The 25,402-nt window shown below is 36.4% G+C and overlaps 1 protein-coding gene across 5 annotated transcripts in view; it reads left to right on the forward strand.

Annotated features, from left to right (window-relative positions):
- Positions 1 to 25,402, forward strand: part of CSPP1 (centrosome and spindle pole associated protein 1) — a 62,831-nt gene that overhangs the window by 12,852 nt on the left and 24,577 nt on the right. For 3 of the 5 annotated variants that reach the window (XM_066563710.1, XM_066563702.1, XM_066563734.1), the window contains exons 7-17: positions 2,280 to 2,381; positions 6,153 to 6,598; positions 10,686 to 10,787; positions 11,428 to 11,510; positions 14,081 to 14,174; positions 15,118 to 15,175; positions 18,756 to 18,946; positions 19,851 to 19,969; positions 20,939 to 21,017; positions 21,345 to 21,465; positions 23,475 to 23,610. In XM_066563710.1, the coding sequence (XP_066419807.1) occupies positions 2,280 to 2,381; positions 6,153 to 6,598; positions 10,686 to 10,787; positions 11,428 to 11,510; positions 14,081 to 14,174; positions 15,118 to 15,175; positions 18,756 to 18,946; positions 19,851 to 19,969; positions 20,939 to 21,017; positions 21,345 to 21,465; positions 23,475 to 23,610 (1,531 nt within the window). The remainder of the gene's footprint in view (positions 1 to 2,279; positions 2,382 to 6,152; positions 6,599 to 10,685; positions 10,788 to 11,427; positions 11,511 to 14,080; positions 14,175 to 15,117; positions 15,176 to 18,755; positions 18,947 to 19,850; positions 19,970 to 20,938; positions 21,018 to 21,344; positions 21,466 to 23,474; positions 23,611 to 25,402) is intronic. The other 2 variants (XM_066563717.1, XM_066563725.1) reach the window with 2 other exon arrangements.

The following is a 25,402-nucleotide window of genomic DNA, read 5'->3' on the forward strand; positions in this document are numbered from 1 at the left end:
ACATTTGTGTGGAGAGCTTTTTGGATAATTGGCTAGCTGAGAAAGGCCACTTTGATGTGATACCGTTGGATAAGGTTAGGGGAAACAAGCTGGAGATTAAGTAGTCAGTGTCCAATCACTGACAAGGGTCATGGTGACCTTTGCTGCAACATGAAGATGGGGGAGAAAATCTTTTGCCAGAAAAATGAAGATAGCCTAGGTAGAATAGCCACAGGAATGTAAACATAGAAACAAAATAATCATTAGAGCATAGAAGTAGGTGTGGTTGATTCATGTGTGTTTTAACCAATAATGAGCTCAGCTTTGCAATATGTATAAGCTTCATTAACACCAATATAAATATGTGTGAGCTATCAATAAACTTTGAGATTTGTTGTTCACGCATATTGTGTGCTGCAGTTCTTCCGCCAATCCCGACACATTTGCACTTTTGGAAGTTGTGTTGGTTTTTGATTTTGTTCTTAACTTTGTTGCCTTCAAGTTGCACTGTTGGTCAGTGTTTGGGGCTGTGCTGTCACTGCAGTCTGGTGCAAGACTTCTGCTGTGGCATGGATTGGCCTTGCCCTTGTACTTAAACTTTTGCCCCTCTGGTGCTCTTGCTTTGGCTGTAGGAGGAGCCAGGTAAGAACTCAAAGTGAAAATTACTTTTATGAAAAAGCCCTAAACTCCAAGTTATACAAATGTAAACAGGAGGCAGCAAGAATGAAACACCCAGGAAGAGGGAAAGGACTCCTCAGGGGCAGCAGGCATGGGTTCTGAGTTTATGTTAGCTGCAGGTTCTCATGAACTTTGGATTAACCTTTGCAAGTATGTGTGCTGGAACAGTGAAAAAGAAAGTATGTTTGATTATTCTGTGGAAACTAAAGGTGTATTTGTACTGGAAGCATGTCTTACCATTGATAGGCTTATATCAGCTCTGTGCAGGTGTGTTGCACCCTTTTTAGCCATCTATTTGCTGCTCTTGCACAACCTAAAAGCTGCCAGGAGATGTCACACTGTGCCCTGTTAATCAGTTGGCCTCTGGGCAGAATATTGAGAGGTTAACATTTGCATTTTGGTTTGCTTTATTAGGTCAAATGTGCAGTCACATAGCATATTGAATTTTCTGCTGAGTGTTTTGCCATCTGTTAAAGACAGTGCAGCTTTTGTGGCTGTCTGCATGCTTTATATTGTTGCTGTTACAAAACCTATAGAAAACTTTTTTTTTCCTTGGAAAAAACCCCAAAAAAATGAAACCGTTTTGGAGAGGATTAGTCTAATCTGTGAAATTTCTAGCAATCTGGTATTTATGTGGTGGTTGAGATATAAATTATTTTTATTTTAAATTTGTTCATGAGAAAGTAAATTTATGTGTGATGCTCAGATTTTGTAAATACTTTTGCTTTATTATTGGAAAATGCTGCAGTGGAAAAGAGCCTCATTCATAATACTGTAGTATAATTCTCTTTTTCTTTTATATGATTGTTGGAATGAAGTTGTAGAAGAGACACCCCATGCTCTAAACAGGGAAATCAAGAAATAATACAAATTAGATTTGCTTTACCTGGAGACTTTTCATATTATATTTCATAATATATTTCATATTATATTATCAGGCTGTTGGTGTACAATTCATGTACATTTTTAGACCTGAGAAAGCTGATTATAAATGTTATCATGTTTGCAAAACCAGCTAGGACGACAAGCATAGATCCTGTTTTTCTTGATTTTCCTTGCATTCTTCACACTTTTGACTTTTTGCAGTCCATTTAACTGCTTGTTTGAATTTGACAGTTCAAATTGGAATTGATACATCTTATGTACACTCAGATGTGTTATCCTGTATTAATTGTGAGGAGGGGAAAGTCACAACTAATGTTAAAGAAAGAAATTGTGTGTTTGAAAATCAGCTGTAAATACATTCAGATTGGAAATTAGAAGGTGATTCCTAATTGTTGGAGTGAGGCTTTGGTAAACTTTGGAATAGGCTTAACAGGAGGAAGCCTACCTGGTTTTAAAGATGGACCTTGATACACAGTAGTGTCTCTGAGGATTAGACTTTGTGCCCAAGAAGCTGACTTCTGCTTACAGATTTCAGATTAAGAGAAAGTGCTATGCCAAGAGAAAATTAACTAAAACCTCAAAGTAATTCAAGCCTTTCTTGTACATCACGAAGAATGTGAAGGGGGGAGGCGGGGCAAACACACAGTTTCCATTTATTCATTTAGTACTGCAGTTCTATGAGGTTAAAAGCTACTAAAAATGCAAAATTATGATGCCCTTTTCAATGCCTATTTTAGGAGAGATTACGGCTTGAAAGAAACAAGGAGTACAATCAATATCTCAGGGATAAAGAAGAATGGAATGAAAGGCTAAGGAAATTAGGGAAGAAAAACAGAGAGGTAATTTAATTTTATAGTTTTATCATTGACTCAGACATACAAAGTCAGATAAAATACACAAATAATGTTGTTCAATTAGGCTGCATTTTTATTAATGCATCTAAGCAAGTCCTGGTTACAACTCACATGGTGCATTTTCTGGTTCCTGCTTCCATCATGTCTGTCTGGTAGAAGGATGCTTTCATTTGCATTATTCTGAAGCAAATGCTTTCATTATTCTGATGCTTTCTGTGTCTGAAGCAAATCCCTGGGTTGTTTTTGATGATAAAAGTGATATCCAAAAAGCTATCTACTTGAACAAAATACTGAACTCCATGTAGTGTTCCTTAGCTTTTTTTTGTAGATGCTTTTTTCCTCTGTCATGTAGAAAGCCAGGCAAGTGTAGCAGCCATACAGAATATGGAGCTGTACATTTGTGAATAAAAATCAAGAAGTCTTTACTGCTGAAAGTGAACTAGACATAGTCTAGTCCAGTTCTGAGCTGAGGCCTTTGATTTGTATGGCAGTAAGCAGCTAGGAACACACACACACACACACACACATACAGACCCTCCTCTGTTGGAAGGGGGAGAAAATCAAAAGAGTGAAAGTGAGAAATAGTATAGATTGAGTTAAAGACAGTTTAATAGGTAAATTAAAAGCTGCTCACACAAGCAAAGCAAAGCACACCAAGGAATTCATTCACTTCCCCTGGGCAGGCAGGTGTTCAGCCATCCTCAGGAGAGCTGGGCTCTGTCACAGGCAGCTGTGACTTGGCAAGACAAATGCCATACTCAGAATGTCCCCCTTCCTTTATGGTGAGCATGACCCCCTAGAGAGTGGAATATCCCTTTGGTCAGTTGGGATCAGCCATCCTGGTTGTGTCCCTTCCCAACTTCCCATCTACCTGCAGCCTCCTTGCAGGTGGGGCAGTGTAAGAAGCATAAAAGCCCTTTACAGTGTTAGTGCTATTCAGTAGGAATTAAATTATCACTGTCTTATCACCACTGTTTTCAGCACAAATCTAAAACATAGCCTCCTACAAGCTACTATGAAGAAATTATTCCCAACCAAACCAAGTGCCACAGCCTGTGGGATTTTTAGGTCTGATTGGCATTGTTGTGAGACTCTATTTTAGTAATCTGGAAGCAATAGATTGATCTGTAAAATCTTCTTAACTTTAAAATTTTGTCTAGAATAGGTAAATTTCCTTTTTAAAATATTTTTGTTTAGTGATGGACTGTAAGAATTTGGGACTCTCATCTAGTGAAAGTTTTTAGAAGATTTAGAAGAAAGGTTTAAGAAGTCCTTCCCCTTCTTTTTAATATGAAAATTCTAAAGTGTACAGTAGTGTGAAAGCTAGGTCATTCTATAAAAGACCTTGTGTTTGTACACAAAGCAGCTGGAAGTTTGTCTTCCTTACAACAGTTGGCAAGTGCAAATCCCCCTGTATTTGTAATTTCTGTCTAGAAGAATGTTTCTTGTCTATCTCTGGAAAGATTGTTTTGTCATGAGAAACATCTTTTCCTTCAAGTACACTTGAGTTTCATATAGTTGAAAACTGTTTTAATTTGTGAAGGCATCTATAAGGCAGCATTCAGGGTTCTTTCAGATGCTGGAATTCAATATCTCATTCTTACTTCCTTCTTCAAGGTTTGAAGTGCTACACAGTGGTGATCCCTAGGAAATATTGGCAAAAGTGTAGCTTATTTTTGTGCAACTGAATCTAAAAATCTCTAAAATTTTGGGCACTTACATTTCCTAAGCTGACTTACCTAATGAAATCTATCAAAAGTTTTTCTTTTTGCTTTATTTGTCATCCACTTTGACCTTTAAGTTGCATTTTTATTATTCTGGTTAGAAACAATTTTACTATCAGAAAAGAACAAACAGGAAAAAAAATTGTTAGGATTTGTTCGGGTTATGCCATCTCTGAGGGGTATTTAACTTGGAGTGAGAGTCAAATTATATATGTGATGTCCAAAATTTGATCCAACAGTTTAGATAGTCATAGGATAAATCCTACTCTGAGTAGTGTTATCTTCACAGTTTAGATTAGGCTGGTCAGGCTTTATTTGGTGGAGTTTTGAAAGGATGGAGAATCCACAGTCCTGGACAACTCATTCCACTGCTTTAAATGCTTGATCTGAACTTCTGTCCCTCTGTATCCCATTGGAATTATCCTTTGCTGCAACTGTGGCTGTTGGTTGTTTGAAAACCATGAATACTGGTATCTCTGTAACCACCTTTTACACAGGGACTGCAGTTACTAGTTCCTACACACCCTCCTTAATCTTTTTCCAGGCTGAATAAACCCAACTCTGTCAGCTTCTCCTTTAACAGGTCAAATGCCATCTCAGTAGCCACCCTCTGCACTTTCTCCAGGTTATCAGCAGAGACTGGGCACACTACACCAGAACCTAAATATTAGATAAATACTGAGCAGAGGAGGATCACTTGCCTTGACCTGCACAGATCCTGCAGCCCAGGGTGTGGTTGGCAGTCACCACTGCAAGCATGCTCTGCTGCCTCATGCTCAGCTCCTTGCCCATGATTAACCCAAGCCTTTTCCTGCAGAGCTGCTCTCCTGGTGCATGGCACTGTTCTGTCTCAGATGCAGAGGTTTGCCTTGGCATTTGTTGATTTTCATGAGCTTTTTGTCAGCATGTTTCTCCAGTTTGTTAAGACCCTTCTGAGTGGCAGCCATATCCTCTAGGATATTGATCCTTCTTCCCAGTTTGGTGTCATTTACATCCTTAATTTATTTTTCACTAAATATTGGAAAGTATGAGTTAGTGTTGTCTTTATTCTATACTGGAATGAATAGATCAAAGATTAGTACATAGAAATACTACAGGGTTTATGCAAAACCATTGTGGTTTTAAGGATTGTGTATTGAACACTAGTCCAGAGTGTCATAGGGTTGTTTTTTATTTGCTTAACTATCCTGTTGCAGACATGTTTTATGAAAAATCTTTTCATTAAGATCTTTTCTCTTGAAAAGCTGAGAAGCTTCAGAAACAAAATGTAAACAATAATTATCTGTTGCTGTAAAATGTAACAAGTGCATCTTTGATTGGTTTAATGTAGTTGTTTTTAATTAATAGATAGTTACAGTTTAGCTGTCTCAGACTCTCTAGTCAGTCACAAGATTTTATTATAATTTCTTTCTATTCCTTGCTAACCTTCTGATGAAATCCTTTCTTCTATTCTTTTAGTAGAGTTTTAGTATATCATTTTCTTTTAATACAATATATATCATAAAATAATAAATCAACCTTCTAAAACATAAAGTCAAGATTCTCGTCTCTTCCCTCGTCCTGAGACCCCTGTGAACACCACCACACTATCCTTTCTCATAATGACATTTCCTGAGGAGTAAGAAATAGATTAAGAAATGCTCAGGTTAAAAGGCTGTGCTTGTAGGTAAGAACTATTACAGACTTGCCTGAATCTGGATAGAATGAAGATACCTAGTCTCTTGATGAAGTAAAGTTTGAAGTGTTTTTTTGATTCTTTGCACCTCAAAAACTGAAGGTCAGATTGGAGTTCATAAAAGATCTGTCCAGTATTGATAGCTTTTCTTCTGAAAGACATTAGATAAAAGGAAGACTACATTTTTTCCCAAGAAAAATGAATAAGACCCTAGATGTTAAGCCCTTCTTGAAGTATTTTCCTTGCTCACCTCTTGCCTTTCTTTTGTTTTGGGTTTATTTGAAGAAATACAAAACTAAGGTTTTACTCGATGTGATTTGTTTATATTCAACTCTCAATATTCTTTCCATTAAACAGAATGAGATGCACAGGAATAAAACACCTATTGCTGTTACCAGGCTCCAGCCAGAATTACATGCAGAAGTCCAGCCCTGTAATACAGGTGCAGAACCTCCCAAGAAGGATGCTTTTACTTCCACAGAACGTTGTGAAGAGCTGCTAAATAAGAGATGGCTGGAGGAAGACAGGTACCACAGGTTAGATGATGAGGTTGAATTGAGAAGTCGACTATTAAATAAAAGATTTGATGAGGATTTGGGTGTTCCCAATCAAAGACATCATGGATTTACTAGCCAATCTGTAATTCCTACTAGGAAGCATCACAGAATTGATGAAGATGGTGATTTTGGTAGAAGATACTACAGAGTGGACTATGATCCTGAGACAAATGCAGAAATGGACCCTAGATTTAGATCTGAAAGCACCTATGACAGAAAAACTCCCCGGGGTTTTTATGCTGAAAGGTATTCTTAAATTCTGTTATTTCTATTCTGCTATTCTGTTTTCTCCTTTATTTCTGTAGTGCTTGCTGATGGCCATGGTTTACTCACTTTAAATATTAGAGAAGATTCCCATGTGAGAGCAGGATTTTTGTAAGTACTTTTGTACTTACAAAAAGGGCCTTTGCAGTAATGTATAGGAAAAATGTTGAAGAATTGGATCATTTGCTAAGACTATACGTGTAGTAAGAGGCATTTTATATATCACAGCAAACCAAGGATACTACAGAAATTACTCTAGAAGCAGCAGTCCACAATTCATTTTTATGAAGAGTGGTTTGCCAGAAAATGTATTTGAAAGCAAACCCCTGCACTGAGAACCCAATGTTACCTCTGTTTTAGTAGTCTGTAATAGTTACAGCAAGTCAGTATTCAGTTCAGATTCCAAAATTGGTTTCAGCTTCAATTTTTGGAATGTGTGACTATGTGTAAAAAATGTAAAAGTCTATTTTTAAAAAATCCTCTTTTTTCCTCCATGTCTTGCTAAATGACAGGCTTTAAACATCTGTGTAATTGAACCAAATCCTGATGGTTTTAATAGGTACTAATCTCTGTAATAACTACACAGTTTGAATAAGAATTTATGAAAGCCCAAACCAAACAAAAGAGGGTGTCTTATATAAATCATTCAGGGGGAAAACAGATACTGAGTACTGTTCAGTATTAAATAGTCTTTACTGTGTTAACTGATACATCAGTTGGGTTACTTTGACATAAATTGTTAATCTTTCCCTTCTAGCTTACTCATTTAAAAGAAAAAAAAAGTATAGCCTTCCTAGTCATCCAGGGTTTGGCATTCTGGCCACCTTTAGGGATTCCATTGCAAGAACTGGTTGCTTTTAAAACCAGATGGCTTGTGGTGTGAAACAGCACCAAACTTGAAATTTGTTTATACAGCTAAATAAAGCAGTAAATTTATTGTAAATAAACTTTCAAATGATATTTTAAAAGTGTTAATTTGTTCCCATTCCAGGTCTTGGGAACATGAGTGTTGTAGTTATTTTTATTTGTGTTAAGCCTGTTACCAGAATTATTTTCCTGCAATTGCTTCAGTGAAGGAACCACCAGTGTTCTTCCTTTGCAAGGCAAAATAAACACTTTTTCTAGAATTAACACTTAACAAAGACAAATTGTACCATTCTCAACAGTGTTGAATATTACTATTATGTTTTGTTGTTAGTGGCTGGTGGATGGTTTAAATGATCTTTTGAGTCGTTGTTTACAGGGATAATTTTCTGGATAGTACGCAAGTTAATAACTGGGGGAGGGGAAATGCTCTTCTACTAGAAAAGTGTCTTCTGAATTCAGTGAACTCCTATTTCTTTTCCAGTTTCAAATGTCAAGAGAGTTAGAATAATTTTTCTCCAAAAATAGCTCTTGATATTCTTTCTCAGCCTTTAAAGAAAGTAATCGTAAAGGAAGTAAGTCTGTGGAAAAAATGAAATGTCTAGAAGTAGTTGGGAGAGGCAGACTCTAATAAATGTGTTATTGCTAAGTTTCAGACTGTGTGTTCCGGTGTGCTTCTAAAAAGCATGTATTTATTCATTCAGTGTTTCTGAAAAAGACTAGCAAATTGAAACTGCTTAAATAGACAAGAGGAACAAGATTGTCTGTTTTCTGCTGAGATTCAGAGAAGAGACTGCAAACTTCAAAATTTCTTCCATTCTGTAGTGTATTATTGGTAGAAATGAGTAAATGGGGTTTTAGGATAGAGTGGGCTTGTCCTATAACTTTTCAGAAAGAAAAACAATTAGAAGCTTAACTTTGGTGTCTAACAAAGACAATCAAAATATTTTTGAAACTAACAGCAGTATTTAATTCTGTGTTAGTTAATACTCAGAGGGATGTCCTCTTTTTATTAGGTAGCTGTTTGCCACTGTCTAATGCAGTTGGACACACAGTCTATTATTTAAATAAAAGTAATCATTTGATAATGTTTCAGGGTTTACTTTGTTTTGCAAAGAGTTTATATAGAAGTATATAAATAAAATATCAGCAAGTATGGTGTTTGAACTAACAGTAGACATCAAATTGAATATTAGTAGACTAGTTTTTAGTTATTCCAGAAAACATGGATGGTGCTTATAAATATCTGTGACTAATATATCACCAGGCAACCTATGAGTTATTTGGAGAGACCTTTGAAACTGCTTTATCTCCAGTTTTCTTTTAAAAGACAATAGAGAAGATAGTCTTATCTTTGCTGTTGGCAGATTTGGTGCATCTTCTTAAAAGAAGCTGCTGGACCATTACCTGAATGCCCTGAACAAGATTGTTTGGGGGTTTTTGTGTATATTTTCTGTTAATGAATTATTATTGAAAATTTAATTTTCAGTATTTCTTTATTAAATGTGTTTTTTAATCTAGTACTTCCTTCTCCTTTGAAAGAAGCTCCACTTAACCTCCTATGAAGTAAATTCATTCTCTTCAAGGAGGAACTTATCTGTTAGTGACAGCTCAGCTTCTGAAGAGTTAGCATTTTTTTTCTACATTTCAGGCAAAGTCAACTTTAAACACACTTGATTCATGATCGATGATAAATTCAAAAGGAGGCACATTTTTATTTGCTCTACTGAAGTTCCTAGGTTTTTTATGGGGTTTATTAGTTTGGAGAGGCAGGTATTCATAACAGGGCTTTTCAGAAGGGTTTCTGTTTTGATGGAGGCACAAGGTCTGTGGCATATTTCAACAAACAGAAATGGTGACCGGGAGAAGTGAGAAGAATTGCAAAATGTTTTAGTTCTTAGGAGTGGAATGCTTTAGTCCGTCCCCAGCTGTCAAGTCTGTCCTGTAAGCAGGAGACAGCAGCTTCTTGATTGAATTGGGCCAACATGTCTGGACCTGCCCTGCTAAGCTGGCTTCTTTTTACAAAAACAGGTTGCCTCTTAAATGTCAAGGTTTGTTTTCTTGCTTCCTCCCTTACATCCTTTCATTACACTGGAGATTTGGCTTTCTATTTCCTGGCTGTGTTTCAGTCTTATGTGACCAGCGTTGTAAGGAATTGATTGATTGTTGTCATAAAGATGAACTTGATCGTGAAAGATCATTTTATGACAAGAGGATAAATGTTCTTTCATGTTGTTCTGGTGGGTTGTTAAGATGCCAGATCAATGTTTAATAACCTGCTTGCATCCTTTTGCCTTTGATTATTGACTTCTATTTAAATTAGAGATTGACAGAGCTGTGGTTATTTTTATGTAAAAAGAGGGTTTTTTTCCCCATGTTTACCTAGTTTTTGGGGTTTTTTTTTTTTGTTTGTTTGTGTAATAGGAGGTTCATGGCTCTGTCCAGCTCTGGAAAAAGTATAATTTTGATAGCATTTGTTAAGTACTTTGTTTTTCATTGAATACCTATTTTTACCCTATTTTGTCATGATAAGTTGAAGTCCTCCTTATAAAGCCTTTATTTTGCAAGTCAAGAAAAAATCTTTTCAGGAACAGAGCTCTTGTGTCTATACAATATTTGGCATCTCTGAAGTTACTTGGAGTTACTATCATATGATTTCACTTCTTGTGTAGATTACTCAAATTTTAGCTCCTGAATTTTTGTGTTCACAGTGTTGCCAGTCTTTTGCCTTGAACAAAAGTCACCTCACCCTTTTAAAGTCTGTCAGGTGTGTAGTGAAGTGTAGATTGTCATTGAAGCAGCTTTTCATATCTGAATTGGCTGTTTCACCAGACTTGGCCAATAGCTGTGTGCCAAAACCTGTTGAAGACTTTGCTGGCTCCTGGGGATTAAGAGCAGCAAGATCTGTTTCAATTAATGCGGTGTGAGTGTCAAAAGCCCTTTAGCTTTCAAAACTCTTAACCAGGCTCATTAGATAAGGGCTGCAGGAAAGCAGGCTTGGGAATTCACATTCCAGACAGAGAGCTGCCCTGACAGTTCTAGCAAAGTGAATTATTTCTAGAATATTTTGTGGTATTTTCAGGACTGCTTCTGCTGTCCAGTGTGCATTCAGGCAGCAAACGCATTTGCACAAAACTGCTGAACCTTCCATTTCAGATTGGCTGTTCCTGGGCAAGCATAGCTGAGTATTTTCTATTTCTTTAAGGCCCTATCTGAATGAAATGGTAAGAGATGCACCTGCAGATTATGAAGATGAATTAAAGGAGAGAGCACGTGTGCGGCCGTTGTCAAGAACTGGAGATTCTAGGTGTGGTATATCGTGTACTTTTCTGATAATTGCACTGCAAAATCATGGTGAGATGAAAATACTGAGTTCAAATCCCAAAATATTGTCTGAAATGCCTGATAGTTTTTCCTGCAGCTAGAATATAGTATAACAAGACATGTTTCCTCTGAAAATGGCCATTGAAACTTGCATGCCAGTTTTCTTTTTGAATTAATAGAGCACTTATTCTTCAACAGAGGACTTTTATTGAGTCAAATACCATGGAATCCTGTTTTCATAGTAGTTTTAAAATTTCTTTTTTTCCTCTTGTCTTGGTTTTGCACACCCTGAAATGATCTAAGTGGGTGAGGCAGAAGCAGAGCACTTGGAAAGTCCTTACATAAAGTCTTGACTGGCACCATTCAGTCTGTCAGCATGGGTGAAGTGCTCAACTGAGTCAGTTTTTCTGATGGCTTCAGAAACCACAGGCAAATGGGAATTGTGAGAAGTGCCTTTTTGCCAAGCAGTTTCTTTTTTTGCTTGGGATATTGTTTGGATTGTAGGAAAACTGTCTGTCACAAATGTGCCACATAGTGATGCAAGTGAGTCTGTCATAGTTCCCACAGACTGTGTAGGAAATTCTTGAGTTTGATCACTCTATTTTCCTTTTTTCCTTTGCCAGAAATCAGATGCAGATTAGTTCTTCAGCTAGTGAACAGGCCAAGTCTGCAGGTGAAAGGCGATATGCAACAGGCCTCGTTCTTGGTATGTATAAAAACCTCACTAATAACGCTGAGTTAGCCTTTCTTTGCATATGTGTCTTGGTTTGAAAGGACAGGTGTCTGCTAAGGAAGGCAGGAGCCTTCCCTGAACTGGAAAATGTAAACCCCCTCCCTCCAAATTGTTATAAATTTGAAATTAAGGGGAGCTCTCAGGCAAAGATATGGGAGCAGGAATAACAGCTCTTTATTAGGAAAGAAAATAAAAATGAAATAAACAGTGTGGTAATACAAAACAATACCGACAGAGTCAGAATACAACCTGACACCCTGTTGGTTGGGACGTTGGTAGCAGTCCAATTGAATGGTGGCTGCAGTCCTCCTGTAGTGTCAGGTGTGGTTCTGTTGGAGCAGGGATCCTATAGAAGGATCCCTGCTCCAACAGAAGGAGTTTTATAGAAGGAGTTTTCCTCTGAAGATCTAGTGGTGATGTAGATGGGCCTGGTCTTCCTCTGGAAATCCAGTGAAAAGGTAGCTGCTCTCTGGGAATCCCGTGGAAAGGCTGTGCTGGTGTCCCAAAATCTCAGATTATATCCAGGTAGGGATGCTTGGCTCCTCCCTCTGGGCAGAGCTTCTCACAATGGGATGCTGTAATTTTTATCAGTCATGCAGTGACACTCAGTGGCCCATTAACAGAAGATATCTCCTGGAGGGAGAATTGGTTTGTGGAAGAGATAAAGAAAACTGCCCAATTAACAGAAGATAACTGCCACACCTCTGACAGATGGCAAATAGAATAGACACATTACCTTGCAATCTAGGACAATGTTATTTCTCCATGTGAATAGTTAAAAACTAGAAAAATGACCATTGGTTTTTCCTTTTGCTAGTTGTCTCCAAGGCTGGTAAATAAGTGTTATTTACATAGAGAAACTAAAGCAAACCATATTCCTTTCCCTCCTTTACATAACTTACTAATTAATTTTTGACTTACTAATTAATTTTGAAGAGCCCAAGCTTCTTCTTAGATTTCATTAATATTTTAAGGCCCAGATAATGATGAAATTATTTTTCCAAAATGAAGTATGGGAGAAATCTTAACCTCTGTATTGTTAAAGACACAGCTTTACAGTGAATTATAATTGAATCAATATGAAAAATGGTACTGTGAAAAATGATTCTGATTATCTCTCCTGTAGCCAGAAGATTTAGCAGGAAACACTAGTATTGAGTGTAATACAGAGAAATACTGGTGAAGACATAGCATTCTTAGCTGAATTCAGGAAAATGTAAGGCAAGAATAAAAGAACTTTAGTAGTTCTTCAGATGAGAGCTTTTGAAGGCAAGCTAGCTTTGAATTATGGCAAAATAGATTAACAGTTGTCAGAATAATTTCTGTTATTTTTTTTCATTTGAATTGACCTGATCTTCAAAGCTATATGTAGCAGGTCAGTTTTTTGGAACTGTTTAAAGGCAGCATTAAACCACTGGTGTCATAGGGGTCACTCTCTGGTCTGCCCAGTCATCTCAATTGAAGTAACTTGAGGACTAGAGGTGTGAATTTGTACTCCTAGCAGTGCTGGTTAGAAGAGTATTGTAAACTATGTTGTGTAAAGATTAAGTAAATTAAAACTGGAATTTTTTCAAAATGGGGAGTGATTTCAGACACTCCCAAACTCACAAACCATGAGGTTATCTTGCACATTCTGGTCACTTTGTAGTCCCAGCACAACAGGGACTGTAAATCACAAATTTGATTTTTACATTAAAGTATCAGTTAGTCATGCATCAGGTTTTGTTGCTGTTCCTTATTTGGCTTTTGTTTTAGATTCTTTCCAGCTTCCTTCTCTTTATTATTCAGGTCTACTTCACCAGAAGTCCAGTCAGTTTGTGTACAGAGTGTCTTAAGAGTCTTTGTGTCTGATAGTCATACAACACAGAACGTGCTGCTGATGTTTTTTGGGGTTTGTTTTTAAAATAATAGAAGACTGCTGCACTTACTAGGGGGGAACCACGACAAACTAAAAGTTTTTTGTGTTCCTTAAAATCTATGTGAGCTGTTATCACCATTTTCTTTTACATGCACACATCTGTTGGTACTTTGCTAATTCTTAGCAAAGTAGTCATGGGAACCATCCTAAAAGTGGAACAATTTACTTTCCCTCCCCATGGGTTTGACTCCCTTCAGTTTTAATGTTCAGTTTTATGCAGAGTAGTGCCTCATAATTATGGAGTGCTGTAGTGTATCTTCTTTAGGTGAACATAAGATTAAAAAAATAAAAATTTAAGTTACTTTTTTTAGTTGCTGTTGTACCAAATAGCTTTGAAATTTATAGCTTCCTTTTCCTATAAATTAGGAAAATTTATATTTTCCTACCGAAACCAGGAAAATAGTAATGAAAATAATATTGAAAAATTTAGTCTTTTTGATCATCATACTCCAAACAAATTGTCTATTAAAACTAGATATCTTTTTTGTTTTAGTCAGTAGAAATACAGTGTTTGTACAGTCTGCTCTGTTTCAGTTTCTAAATTGACTGAAAGGCAATGTTTTTGTCCAGTACCTTTAGTGTCCTTTGTGGAACATTTACACAAATGTGTGGTCATTTCCATTAGGTGGTCAGGACCGAGAACTTCTTCAGAGGAGAAAGGAGAAATACAGACAAGAGCTAATGGAACAGATGGCTGAGCAGCAGCGCAATAAGAGACGGTAATGGAAAGTTCCTGTCTTTTTAAAAGATAATGGCTGAAATTTCAAGGCATTCCATTAATTCAGTGTGGTAAGAAGCAATTTCATAACTAAGGGATTCCAGGCAGCTGAGTAATACTGCATTTAATTAAACTCATTGTCATGAGAGCTTTCGTTTTTAATGAACATATTCACAAGCTCTCAGTGGAATGAAGAAAACCCAGATACTTTTTCATTTTTACAACTGATTTTTTAGTTTCTTAAGGGTAAAGAAGCTTTAACTAAAGTAATCTTTTTTTGCTGGTACAGGATTTCCTAAGTAGTTGGCAAAGTTGAAAATTATTTTGTTTTCGCCCTCCAATTTTGGAAAGTAACCTTTCATTTTTAAAGCATTTGATCATCTGACTTATTCAGAATAATAAAATATTAATTCTTCTTTACCTATTAGTCACTATCTACTGAATTATAGTCTGGATACATAAAAACACACAGCAATATTAGAGAAGGGATGAGGAATTAAAAATTAGTTACTATTGACTCAATACAACAAAAATTATACTATGCAGAACAAGCCTGAGCCCAGAAATTTCAAAACAGTATTTATTGCTGCACTTTTAAATCAATGTGTTTAATGTTAACTTCTTGAATGTGAATAAAAACTAATTTTTTAGGAATGTCCTGAAAAGTTGTAGTAAATAAGAATTGTGGTGGTTTCTCCTTTTATGGTAGTTGGATTTTTACTAGGTGAAATGGGTGATAGCCAGATACTTCTTGAGAATTCTCTGTATTTACAAATATTATATAATTTCCTTCCCTGATTGCAGAAGAATTCAAGTGGAATCATTGTCTTCTGTTTTCCTGTATTTTTGGAGTTCTTTTAAATACAAAGTTGTGAATTTGTGCTTTGAAAGAATTAATATAGCTGTTCTTGCTTTCTGATTTGATACTTTTTTTACAAAAACAGTGAGAAGGAACTTGAGCTCTCCGTTGCTGCCTCTGGAGTTCAAGACCCAGAAAAGCAGGTAAGAAATTTGGATTTTCTTTCATCTATATAGCCTATTATTTTTTTCTCACATGCACACTGTGGTTGCTTAGTCACACAGCTCTGTGGAGTTTCTATAAAATGATAAATGTTGGGCTATTTAATAGGACATCAGTGTACAACAAAATTGAAGCCCAGGATGATGAGGCTGTGTCTGTCATGGTTTAACCCCAGCCAGCAGCCAAGCCTCACGAGCAGCTGCTTGCTCACTTCTTCACCAGTGGGATGAGGGAAAGAAAGAATAGGAAGGATAAAAGCTGGAAAACTCAAGGGTTGAAATGAAGACAATTTATCAAGGAAAGCAAAAGCTGCACACATCAGCAAAACAAAGTAAGGAATTAATTCAGAGCTACCCATGGACACATAGGTGTTCAGCCATCAGACATCTTGGGAAGACAAACCATCCCTCCAAACATCCTCCCCTTCCTCCTTCTTCCCCTCACTTTATATACTGAATGTGATGTCCTATGGTCTGGAATATCCCTTTGGTCAGTTGGGGTTGCCTTTTCCAGCTGTGTCTCCTCCCAGCCCCCCAGCCACACCCAGGCTCCTCACCAGCGTGGCAGCAGAAAAAGCAGAGAGGTCTTGGCTCTCTTTTTATTGCCCTGCTCAGCAATAAAAACACCACCTCTGTATTATCAACCCCCTGTTCAGCATAAATACAAAACAAGCCCCCCCCCGGCTGTAAGTCATTAAACATACTTTCAGCATCAGAGGAAAATATTTTCATGGAAATTATTGAGCATTTTCTTTTGCTGTGTCCAAATAGAAATTTGATACCCACCAACAGTGGGTATCATGGAAAGAATTACTTAGTGTCCAGTGGTAGCCTCTTAAATGCACACTGTAGTAACCTGTCTTTGGGAATGCAAAGTATGCTGCAGAAAGCTTTCTCTCAATTAAAAAAAAGGTTGTTTTGCAGATGAGTTGATTTCATTCCAACAGTTTTTAATTTAAAATTTGTTATTTTTAAAATGATTCAATATAGTGTTTAGGATTACAAGCATTTTTATAGGATTTTGTAAAAAGCAAGTTGTTTGGTGTCGTTTGTAAGACTTAATGCAGAGTTTCTACTGTCTCCACTTCCTTAGTAAGGTGATGATTACATGAAGAATTTTGATTAGTATGCATCCAGGAGCAGGTTGTCAGCACTAGTAACATTATTAGGAGACTGATAGTCTTGCAGAGACTGACAGAACTTGAGTGATTTGCATGTACTTGCTGTGTGTGCCCAAAGCCATTGCAGCTTGGGTGTGGTGGAGATGTGCTGTTTAGGATGTAGGGTGGTAACTTTCAAGCAAGAATAGACTGGTTATTAAGTTAACTAGTTACTGGTTTAAAATATCACCAGTATTTTTTTGGGAATGCTTTGACACAGATTGAAACTTGTGCCATTTCTGGAGGGTTCAGTAGAAGGGAAAGAAGGTCCTCTTTGCTAGAAAATGAAGGTGGATGAACAGCTAGCTGTAAGATGCTACTAGTCAGATCCTTGTGGGTCCCTTCCAACTCTGAATATTCTGTGAAACCATTTCTTTCTTTCTGTGAAACTTGGGAGACAGGAGACTGAGAATGCACACAAGACAAGCAATGAAGCTGAATCAAAATTCTTACTCCTAAATGGGGAGGAAAAACACCTGCCTTCACTGCATAAAGTGTCTGTCATGCTTGTTTAGTCCCTGTTTCAAACTCATTCAGCTCGGTTATCTGGCAAAAATCTGAATCTTTTTTGCTGCTTTAGTTGGTATAGAGGGGTCAGCTGGCTGATCAGGGATTCACATGGTGAAAGGTAGAGGAATAGAGGGTACAGCTGGGAGGCAGGCAGGGGAGGAGGCAGAACTGAGCAGAGGATGCTGGCTCTCCTGGCTCAGCAGGCTGCAAGGTCAGTGTAAACAGTTCTGTGTAATCAAAGCTGACTATGCAGAAGCATGCTGTGCTGCAGCACTCAATACACCATACACATCTCAGTCAGAGTCTGCAAAGTGCCTGTTGTAGGAACAAAATTCTATCCAGAGCAAGTACACAGCATGCATAGTGTTTAAGCACTAATTTAGCTGAAAGCCTTCAATTAAGTTGAATTGCTACATTCATTAGGCATCAGTCACTGTTAGCCTTAAATTGCCTCTCAGGGAGAGATTCTAATTAGGTGCATTTCTTGATTAATTACAGGTTGGTTAAATAGCAATGCCTGATTAAGAATCTATAAAAATGTAGACTGTGGTATGTGCTGCTTGTTTAAACTGAAACAATCCCCAGGATGAACTGAGTACTCAAGTCACATCTGAAATCAGCAGTAGAGCTGAAATCTGGGGCACTTTGGGAATGCTTTCATATTAAAGTTGTTAGTGAGAAAGGTTGTTTTAAATGTTCTGCAGCTCAAGACATTGGATTTGAAAAGACAAAGTCTGTAGACTTCTTTATAAAATTCAGTTGCTTTAGCTAGTATCTGTTATCCAATTCTATGTTCTAGAAATTTGAAATTAAATACTATAAGCAAATACTTACGTCTAGTAGATTTTGAGAATTTGTGTCTAAACACTGTATTCCTTGATTGGTGAGTACTAACTGCTTTGTATACACTGTCTTGCAGCTAAATGATGAGGAGGTAAAGATTTAATATTTTGTTGAAATATTTCCATATTGTAGGGTGTATGGTTTTCTGGTAGATATTAATATGTAGCTGGTTTCGGGTATTACTTTCTCCCAATGCATGTTAGTTGAAGAACTTCAATATTAGGACCAATAAATTCAGAACAAAATCTCTTTTACTTATGCAGTGTATGATTTTTTCCCATTCTTCTATTCTATTGCCTTATTTAAACAAACATTAGAATAGTTATGCAGAGCAGCTGCTGTAAGGGCTTTCTGGGTGTGATAGGATAGTTCTGAAACTGACTCGCATGCCTTCACATGATTTGCTTGTTGCTTTTGACTTTTTTCTGAGGCTGACAGTTATCAATAAACATTTGCTACTTCTGTTTTAAAAAGAACTGCCTCCAAAAACTTGTAATTTTTGTGATTGAAAAAATTAATAAGATCAAAGGAATTCAAAAAGTAAAATAATGGTATTGAAGGAAATGTTTATTGGAAAAAGTCTCACTGTGTATTTGTATTTTAGTTTTTACTGATTATGAGCTATTTCAATCTTGGGTTGGAGGGGAGGGATTTCAGAAACTTTGCTTTGCATAATATGAGTATACTGTCACTGTGGAAAATTGACAGCTGGAGATAAACTGTTCTAAAGACATGTTCTTTTTTCTGGACATTACCTAGATATACTTTATATATTTCCTGAAACCAATGACAAGGTTGCTTTTTGTAAATCTCTGATAAAAGTTCTGGATTACCTTGTAATACTGGATTCCCAGTAGATCACTGGGAGAAAAAAATGCAGTTACTAGAAATTTGAAGATTTGAAATTTGAAAGTTGAGATCCAGTGAAGTGTTTAACCCATCGTAAATGGAGGTTCAGAATATTTCCTAGTAATAAGGCAACTGTTTTGTTTTGGTTTTTTTCCTCTCTCTTTTTCTTACTACTTCTTTTTTTTTTTTTTTCCCTTCAGCCAAATAGATTGAAGCAGTTTGGCTTCACAGCAAGAGCTTTTGAAGAGAAGGTACCTCCTGAAAGGCCCAGGGTGGCTTTCCAGACTCCAATGCCAGCCCGTTCAGCCTCTCCAGTGAATGAAGACTCTCAGAGTGATAAAGACTTTCAGAGGGGTCTAGTCAGCAGTCTTGGGGAAATGGTGGTTCCCAGGTGCTTCACCATCATGTTCATTTTACATGTTAAGTAAGATTGTTGTTTAGCATGTTATTACTGCTGAGGTAGAGCTCAGTAGTACTCTTGATCCTTCTCCAAGGAGCTGATGAAGGTAGAAATAATATTTTGACAATTAACAGAAATCTAACTACTTTGCACTGGAATAAACTTTTAATGTCAGTTTCCTCATAGTTTATTTGAAAGCATCCATGGAGGCTGGATTATCTCTGAAGGCAGCTCTCTCATAGTGGATGTTTGTGTAGGACAAGGGTTGAGCTGTAGAATTTATGTCCATGTAATCTGTAATATGGAATCATGTTGTGAGAATGCTTAGGCCCATGCCCTGCAGAGTCCTTGTTTTCAGAAGGCTGATGTGGCACCAGTTTGGCTCCTATTAATTAAGCAGTCTCCCAGGGCTGAGCTCAGGAATGCACTGTAAGCAAGGACAGCTTCCACTGGGTGCTGTGATTGTGACTAAACTGTTCAGAGAGAGAAGGATTTCCAGGCACGTGGCTGAAGCTGTGCTGTGCTATTCACCCTTTGACCAGATCTTGCCTTGTTTTCTTTACTGATGTAGCCAGGAAGTGCCATTAACTGAGCCACTTATAGAAGGAGTGCTTGTTTTGTGTTCTTAGATCTCTGGAATAGTCTGGGTTCATGTACTGCTCCCTCAGGGAAGGTTAATTCCCTGCTGAGATTTATTGTATCTTGTTCCTGCATGTCACTAATGAGAGGTCTTAAGCTGAACTAAATCTAGAATTTTCCCATAATGAATTCTCCTTCTACCCCCATCCCTGCTTCATTTTCTTTCCCTCCCTCTTCTCTCCTCCCCCCACTTCTTCTGATGATACCTTTTCAGTTGTACAACAAACCAAGGAATTGTGTCCCTTTTTTCTTTAAGGCTTGCACCGTTGCCACCACCTCCACCACCCGTTTTGACAGACAATTATAAAACACCTTATGATGATGCTTATTACTTTTATGGGGCAAGGAATCCTTTGGATCCTGCTCTTGCATACTGTAAGTTGATGATTTTAGCTGGTTGTTAGAGTGATTCATATGACTGCTTTTGATCTAGTTAAATGATGAAGAATGTACAACTTGCAACAGCAAATTAAACCTATCTTTAAGATGTGTATTGAATGAAAAAGGCTTTTTTTTTCCAATACTGTTTTTGAATGAAGTAATTTTCTCCAGCAACAAAAAGGGCTGTGATTTCCTGAAATCTTATTCATCACTCAGATTTTTTGCTGTTACTCCTCCCAGATAATTTTCTTTATAATATTGATAATTCAAACACTATTTCCTAAAATCACTTAAATAATAATTAATTACATATGTAGGTGTTGTTGCAATTTCAGGTATAATTATCAATATTTTAAAGATATTTATTAATACATTTAATATATTAAAATAATGTATGAAGTGGTCTACTTTTATATTTTAAAACTCCTTTTTTTTGTCCTTTGCTTCATGATGATTTCATGATTGAAGCTATTGTGATTTGTGTAGGGAGGGACTGGAGTGTGTGGTGTTCATTTTTCTCCTTTTTTATTTTTTAGAGAATAAAACAGAAATACTTTAAATTTTTTGTTCCATCTTCTTAGAAAAGGTAAAGTAAAGGAGAAAAAACTTGGAAAAATAACTTTTACTAGTTGATTTGAATGACATTTGGAAAGAATGAGGATGTGTCACCATTAAGTGACCAATTTAATCTTGTTATTTGAGGTAAAATATATTAATGAAGTAATTTGTAAAATCTAAAGGGATTTAGTTGAATTTAAGAAATAGATTTGTACCTTGGCATTGTATTTCTTGCTTTAGAGGGCATTAAGGGTTAGCTGAGTTTGTTATAAAAGCTGAGAGTTCTGTTTGTTCTATACTCACAGAGTTTGAGTGGTGAAGTCTGTTTTTTTAGATAATGACAAATATTTATATCTGAGCATTAAAAATTTAAAATATGGTTTATTTTGGTTTTTTACTTTGCAGATGGTACAGGAATGATGGGAATGCAACCCACACCTAGTCTGGATCCTCCTTTAGGCCAAGCTCCAGTAGAGCAGCCTGTGTAAGTATTATCTATATTTGTATTCTTTGTTTGTATTTGTCTATATTGATTTTTTTTTGTGTTGGTAATATTTTGCTGAGAACAGATATACCTTTGAAATAAAATGTGTTAAAGACAACTCTTCAAACTTCTATTTAGACAATAAAAGAATAATTCATTGAACTGCTATTTTCATATGGATTTAAGAAAATGTTTGAGATTATAAACCGCCAGGCTATGGGAAACAACAACTCTTAAATACTTCAGGAAGGGATTTTTAAAAAAAATTTTTACCCCACTCTGGACCCTGTGATGTTTTCCTTTTATATATGTGATTTTTCAATTTAGAAGCAACATTGGACAGAGGGATACAGGAGACAGACAAAGAAGCACAGGAGTGTATTCTGAGGAAAAAACAAAGCCTTCCAAAGAAGCAACGTTATCTTATCAACAAGAATTACAACAGCAGGTACTGAGTGATAAAGCTTCTAACTCTTCATTCTTTTATTTTTTGACATATGATGGTTTTAACTATAGTACTCTTTCAGAGAACTTTATGTAGCATACAAATAAAAAGCTTTTTAACTCTCCTTCCTTTCATCACTTCCTTCCTCTGACTCTGCTTTAGCTCATTTTAGCTCTTCAGGTGGACAGTAAGCTCTTCAAATTTTTTGTCAGAGGCAGAGAGAATGTTAAGAATCTTACAGCAAACAGATTAGTTCCAGGCATGTATCTTTATATAATTATTTTCATGAAGACAAGAACCTGCATCTTGAAAGGAATGGCTTGTATTGCTCTGATATTCCATTATTGCTATAATTATTAGGAACAGTCTAATTTCTGTAATTTCTTCATGATCATTTGGACACTAACTCAACAGTTTGCCAAATATTTATTTCCAGTGTGTTTGTAGGTGATGTCTCATTTCTTTTTAGCTTCTCTTTTGATAGATGAGACAATTTTTTGTGTCTCCTGTTCCAGTAGACACCTTAGTCCCATACTCACTTTAGTGGCCTTTTGCTGCTGCACCTTGTGGGAGTTTATAGTTATAAAATGTATTTGACCCTGATGAAACATGTTACTTTTGCAGAAATTTTCCTAGAACCCAGTTCTGGGGCACTTAACGTTTTCTTATCTTATTTTTTATGTATTTCCTTTGTAGAGGTAAATAATATCTATAAAAATACTGTAGTTCTGATTATGTTTGTGCATAAGGGATAAAGGAAAGGCTGTCAACCAAGGGCAAATAGATAATAGAATAACCATTTAGGAATAGTGTCAAGTACTGTACATGTGGTTGTCTGAAGGCATTTTCTCACTGTAGTCCTAAGTAAGTATTACCTTGCAATATAAGACTGCACAATATGACATAAAGGTCTAATAAACATGGCATGATACAATCTTTCATAGTTGTTATGGCTGAAAGCAATCAGGATATTCTTCTTTTTGCTATAGATAAACCTGACTGATGATTTTTGTAGACAGTTGAAGGAACTAGATGGGTCTTTATTTACTCATTATATCTCTTATGGAATTGTGCTTACTTGTTGAAGGGACATGAAAGAATCATAGAGGGGCCTAGGTTGGAAGGAAGCTTAAAAATCATCTCGTTCCAGCCCCACTGCCATGGACACCTTCCACTAGATCATGCTGTGTGACACCCCAGCACAACAACCTGGCCTTGAACACTCCCAGAGATGGGGCATCCACAGCTTCTCTGGGCAACCTGTTCCAATGCCTCACCACTTCATAGTGTTTTATCTAATTATATTTATCTAATGAAATGTTTTTCTAATGCACATGAGAAATAAACTTAAGAAAAATACATTAATATATTTCAAATACATAAATAGTTAATGTTTTAAAAGTTTTGAGTAAAAGATGGACTTTTTAACAGCTGTTCACTTTATACATTCTATAAATTAGGAGACTTAATTACATAAATGATTTTGAAGGAAAAGAAGAACAAAGCGTATGAACATTCCTGTGTTACATACATAGATCATAGGGAATTACCACTGGAAACTATTTTATGAGTGATTGTAGAATTGTGTAGGCATTTATTATTAGGAGTCATGTCCAGTGTAAGTTTTGGTTAAACAAAACATACCAGATTGAGAGAAGCAAGTGCAATAATATTGTAGAATTTTGCCTTTTTAATTTTCAGCCAGTATAAACATCTCTATCAAAGATCCAGAGATATGGAACTTTTGATCTAGTGCAAATGTCACATGTGGACATTTCTGGAAGTTGGAAGTTTTATGATGTGTAGGATGTTTCTCTGATAATGCACAACTGGACAAGCACGACAGAATGCAATGCACTGTCTGCAGTGTAGACAGTGAACTGTTTGGATGTTCTTGCTCTAGATGAGGGAAATAGATAATGAGAGCATTCAGTTTGCTCTGTTAACTTTTTATTCAACTTCTACTTAAAGTGATATTATTGTGGAACTAACTGTGGTTGGATTGTTTTTAGATAAGAGAGAGAGAAGAGCGCCGCAGACAAGAGCGAGAGGAGAAGGAGAAGTTAGAAGCAGAAATGAAGAATTACAATCCCTGGGGAAGAGGTGGTGGTGGTGCTCCTCTCAAAGATGCAGAAGGAAATCTGATAAGTATGTTTGTGAAAATTATGGGTTGTCTTTTCAAGCCTGATGCTTTCTTGCTCTTGTAAGGGCTCTATTCAGCCATATTATTCCTTGTTTTGTAACACTGGTAGCCCTTGACAAATAAGACTTGTTTCAAGGAGATGCACTCCAGGAATAATTGAGTTATTATTTTGATTTCTGTAGAATCATTGAAAGAGTACAATCCAAACAAAATAGGAAACACAGGATATGTCAACTATAAGTGAAGACACAATGCAGTTGTAAAGGGAGAAGGAGGAAAACAAGCTGTCAGAATCATCTGTAATACAAATATGCTAAACTCGTTGTGAAGATTTTTATTTAAGCATGTCCTAGGAAACAGGTTTTTAGGGTTTTTTTTTATTTCTAAAAGTGATTTCTAGGCTTAGAAATCTCTATTTGTGACACAAAAAATGGAAATGTGTTTATATAAATATACAAAGCTAAGTGGAATATTTATACTTCCCAAAGTAACACTGCTGGTAAATGGTTATATAAAGAGCACTCAGCAGTAATGTTTTATAAGGCTTGCTTTTCTCCAAGTTCTGTTTTATACAAGATGGGAGGAGGGAGCTGGAAGATAGCTATGATCCAGCTTGTTCATCTACCCTTCCAGTAAATCATTAAATATTTACTGGATAACAGTTTATATATGAAAGTAATTTGTTTCAGTTCTATGACACCTAAGCAACATTTGTCAAAATTAATAGTATATTTTGAGAGTAGTGAGTAAAGTTTAAATGCTTTTTAAAGATTTTGTGGCCAAATTAAAAGTTTAGAAGCTTGTATTAAGGATCCAAGCTTGTGTTTATCCTCAGGGCAGATAGAGGTGTTCATACTGCCTGACTTCAAGCACTATATTTGTGTGTTTGGCTTCTTCCTCTAGGCTTCAACAGTGGTGTGACTGGAAATGTAAAGGTCTCATACTGACCTGAGCTCTGCACATAACTGCTGAGAAGTTTTTCTCTGTCTGTAAATGAGAAACCAAGAGAAAGAAGCTTCTTACCTTGTTTTCCTATATTCAATATGTAAAATACTTTTCCCACCATAGCTTGGCAGCGTGATGGATAAGCTATGAGTCAAGTGTTGTGAAACAGGACATGCTTTCTGACATGTCTTTTTAATGTGGTGTGACTTTTTATCCTCTTAAAAATGTCTGTAAATAGCTTTTTATCACACTCTGATATATGCAAAAGTTGCTTTACAGAGAGGCATGGAATTTAAATTCTTGGAATCTGTGTGCTTAAATGACTACAGTAATTCATAATTATCAGAAACACTATTTCAAAATGTAATCTGAAAACTGTGCAGTGCTTTTTTGTTTTGAAATGAGCCTTCTAAGTGTAGTATGGTAACATTTCAAAATCAGCTGAAATTAACATCTTTGATCAGGCACCATGTAAATTTTGATGAAAATGTCACATAATGTTGCTTTGCTTACATATTGAAATCTGCACCTGGATTATTACTGAAGACATGAAGACCAAAATATGCTTCAGTGCTTCAATTGCACTTATTTCCCTCAACAGTAATTAGAGAGATTCAGCGCTTAAAATATCAATACTAAACTCAGAAGTATTTTACAGCTTTAAGGAGATAGAAGAAAGGGTGGTTTCTAAATATCTCTTTCAACACAGACTTGACAGTCAATTTTGTCTTTTGAGTTCTTTATCTTTCCAATTAATAGCATTTTGAGACAGGGGAGAAGGGAGGTTTGTTGTGAAGAATCATTCCTGACAAAAGAAAAGTGACAAAACGAATCTTTTAATCTGTTAGTTAA

Source organism: Molothrus aeneus, chromosome 1, assembly GCF_037042795.1.
Source record: "Molothrus aeneus isolate 106 chromosome 1, BPBGC_Maene_1.0, whole genome shotgun sequence".
Classification (NCBI taxonomy): Eukaryota; Metazoa; Chordata; class Aves; order Passeriformes; family Icteridae; genus Molothrus; species Molothrus aeneus.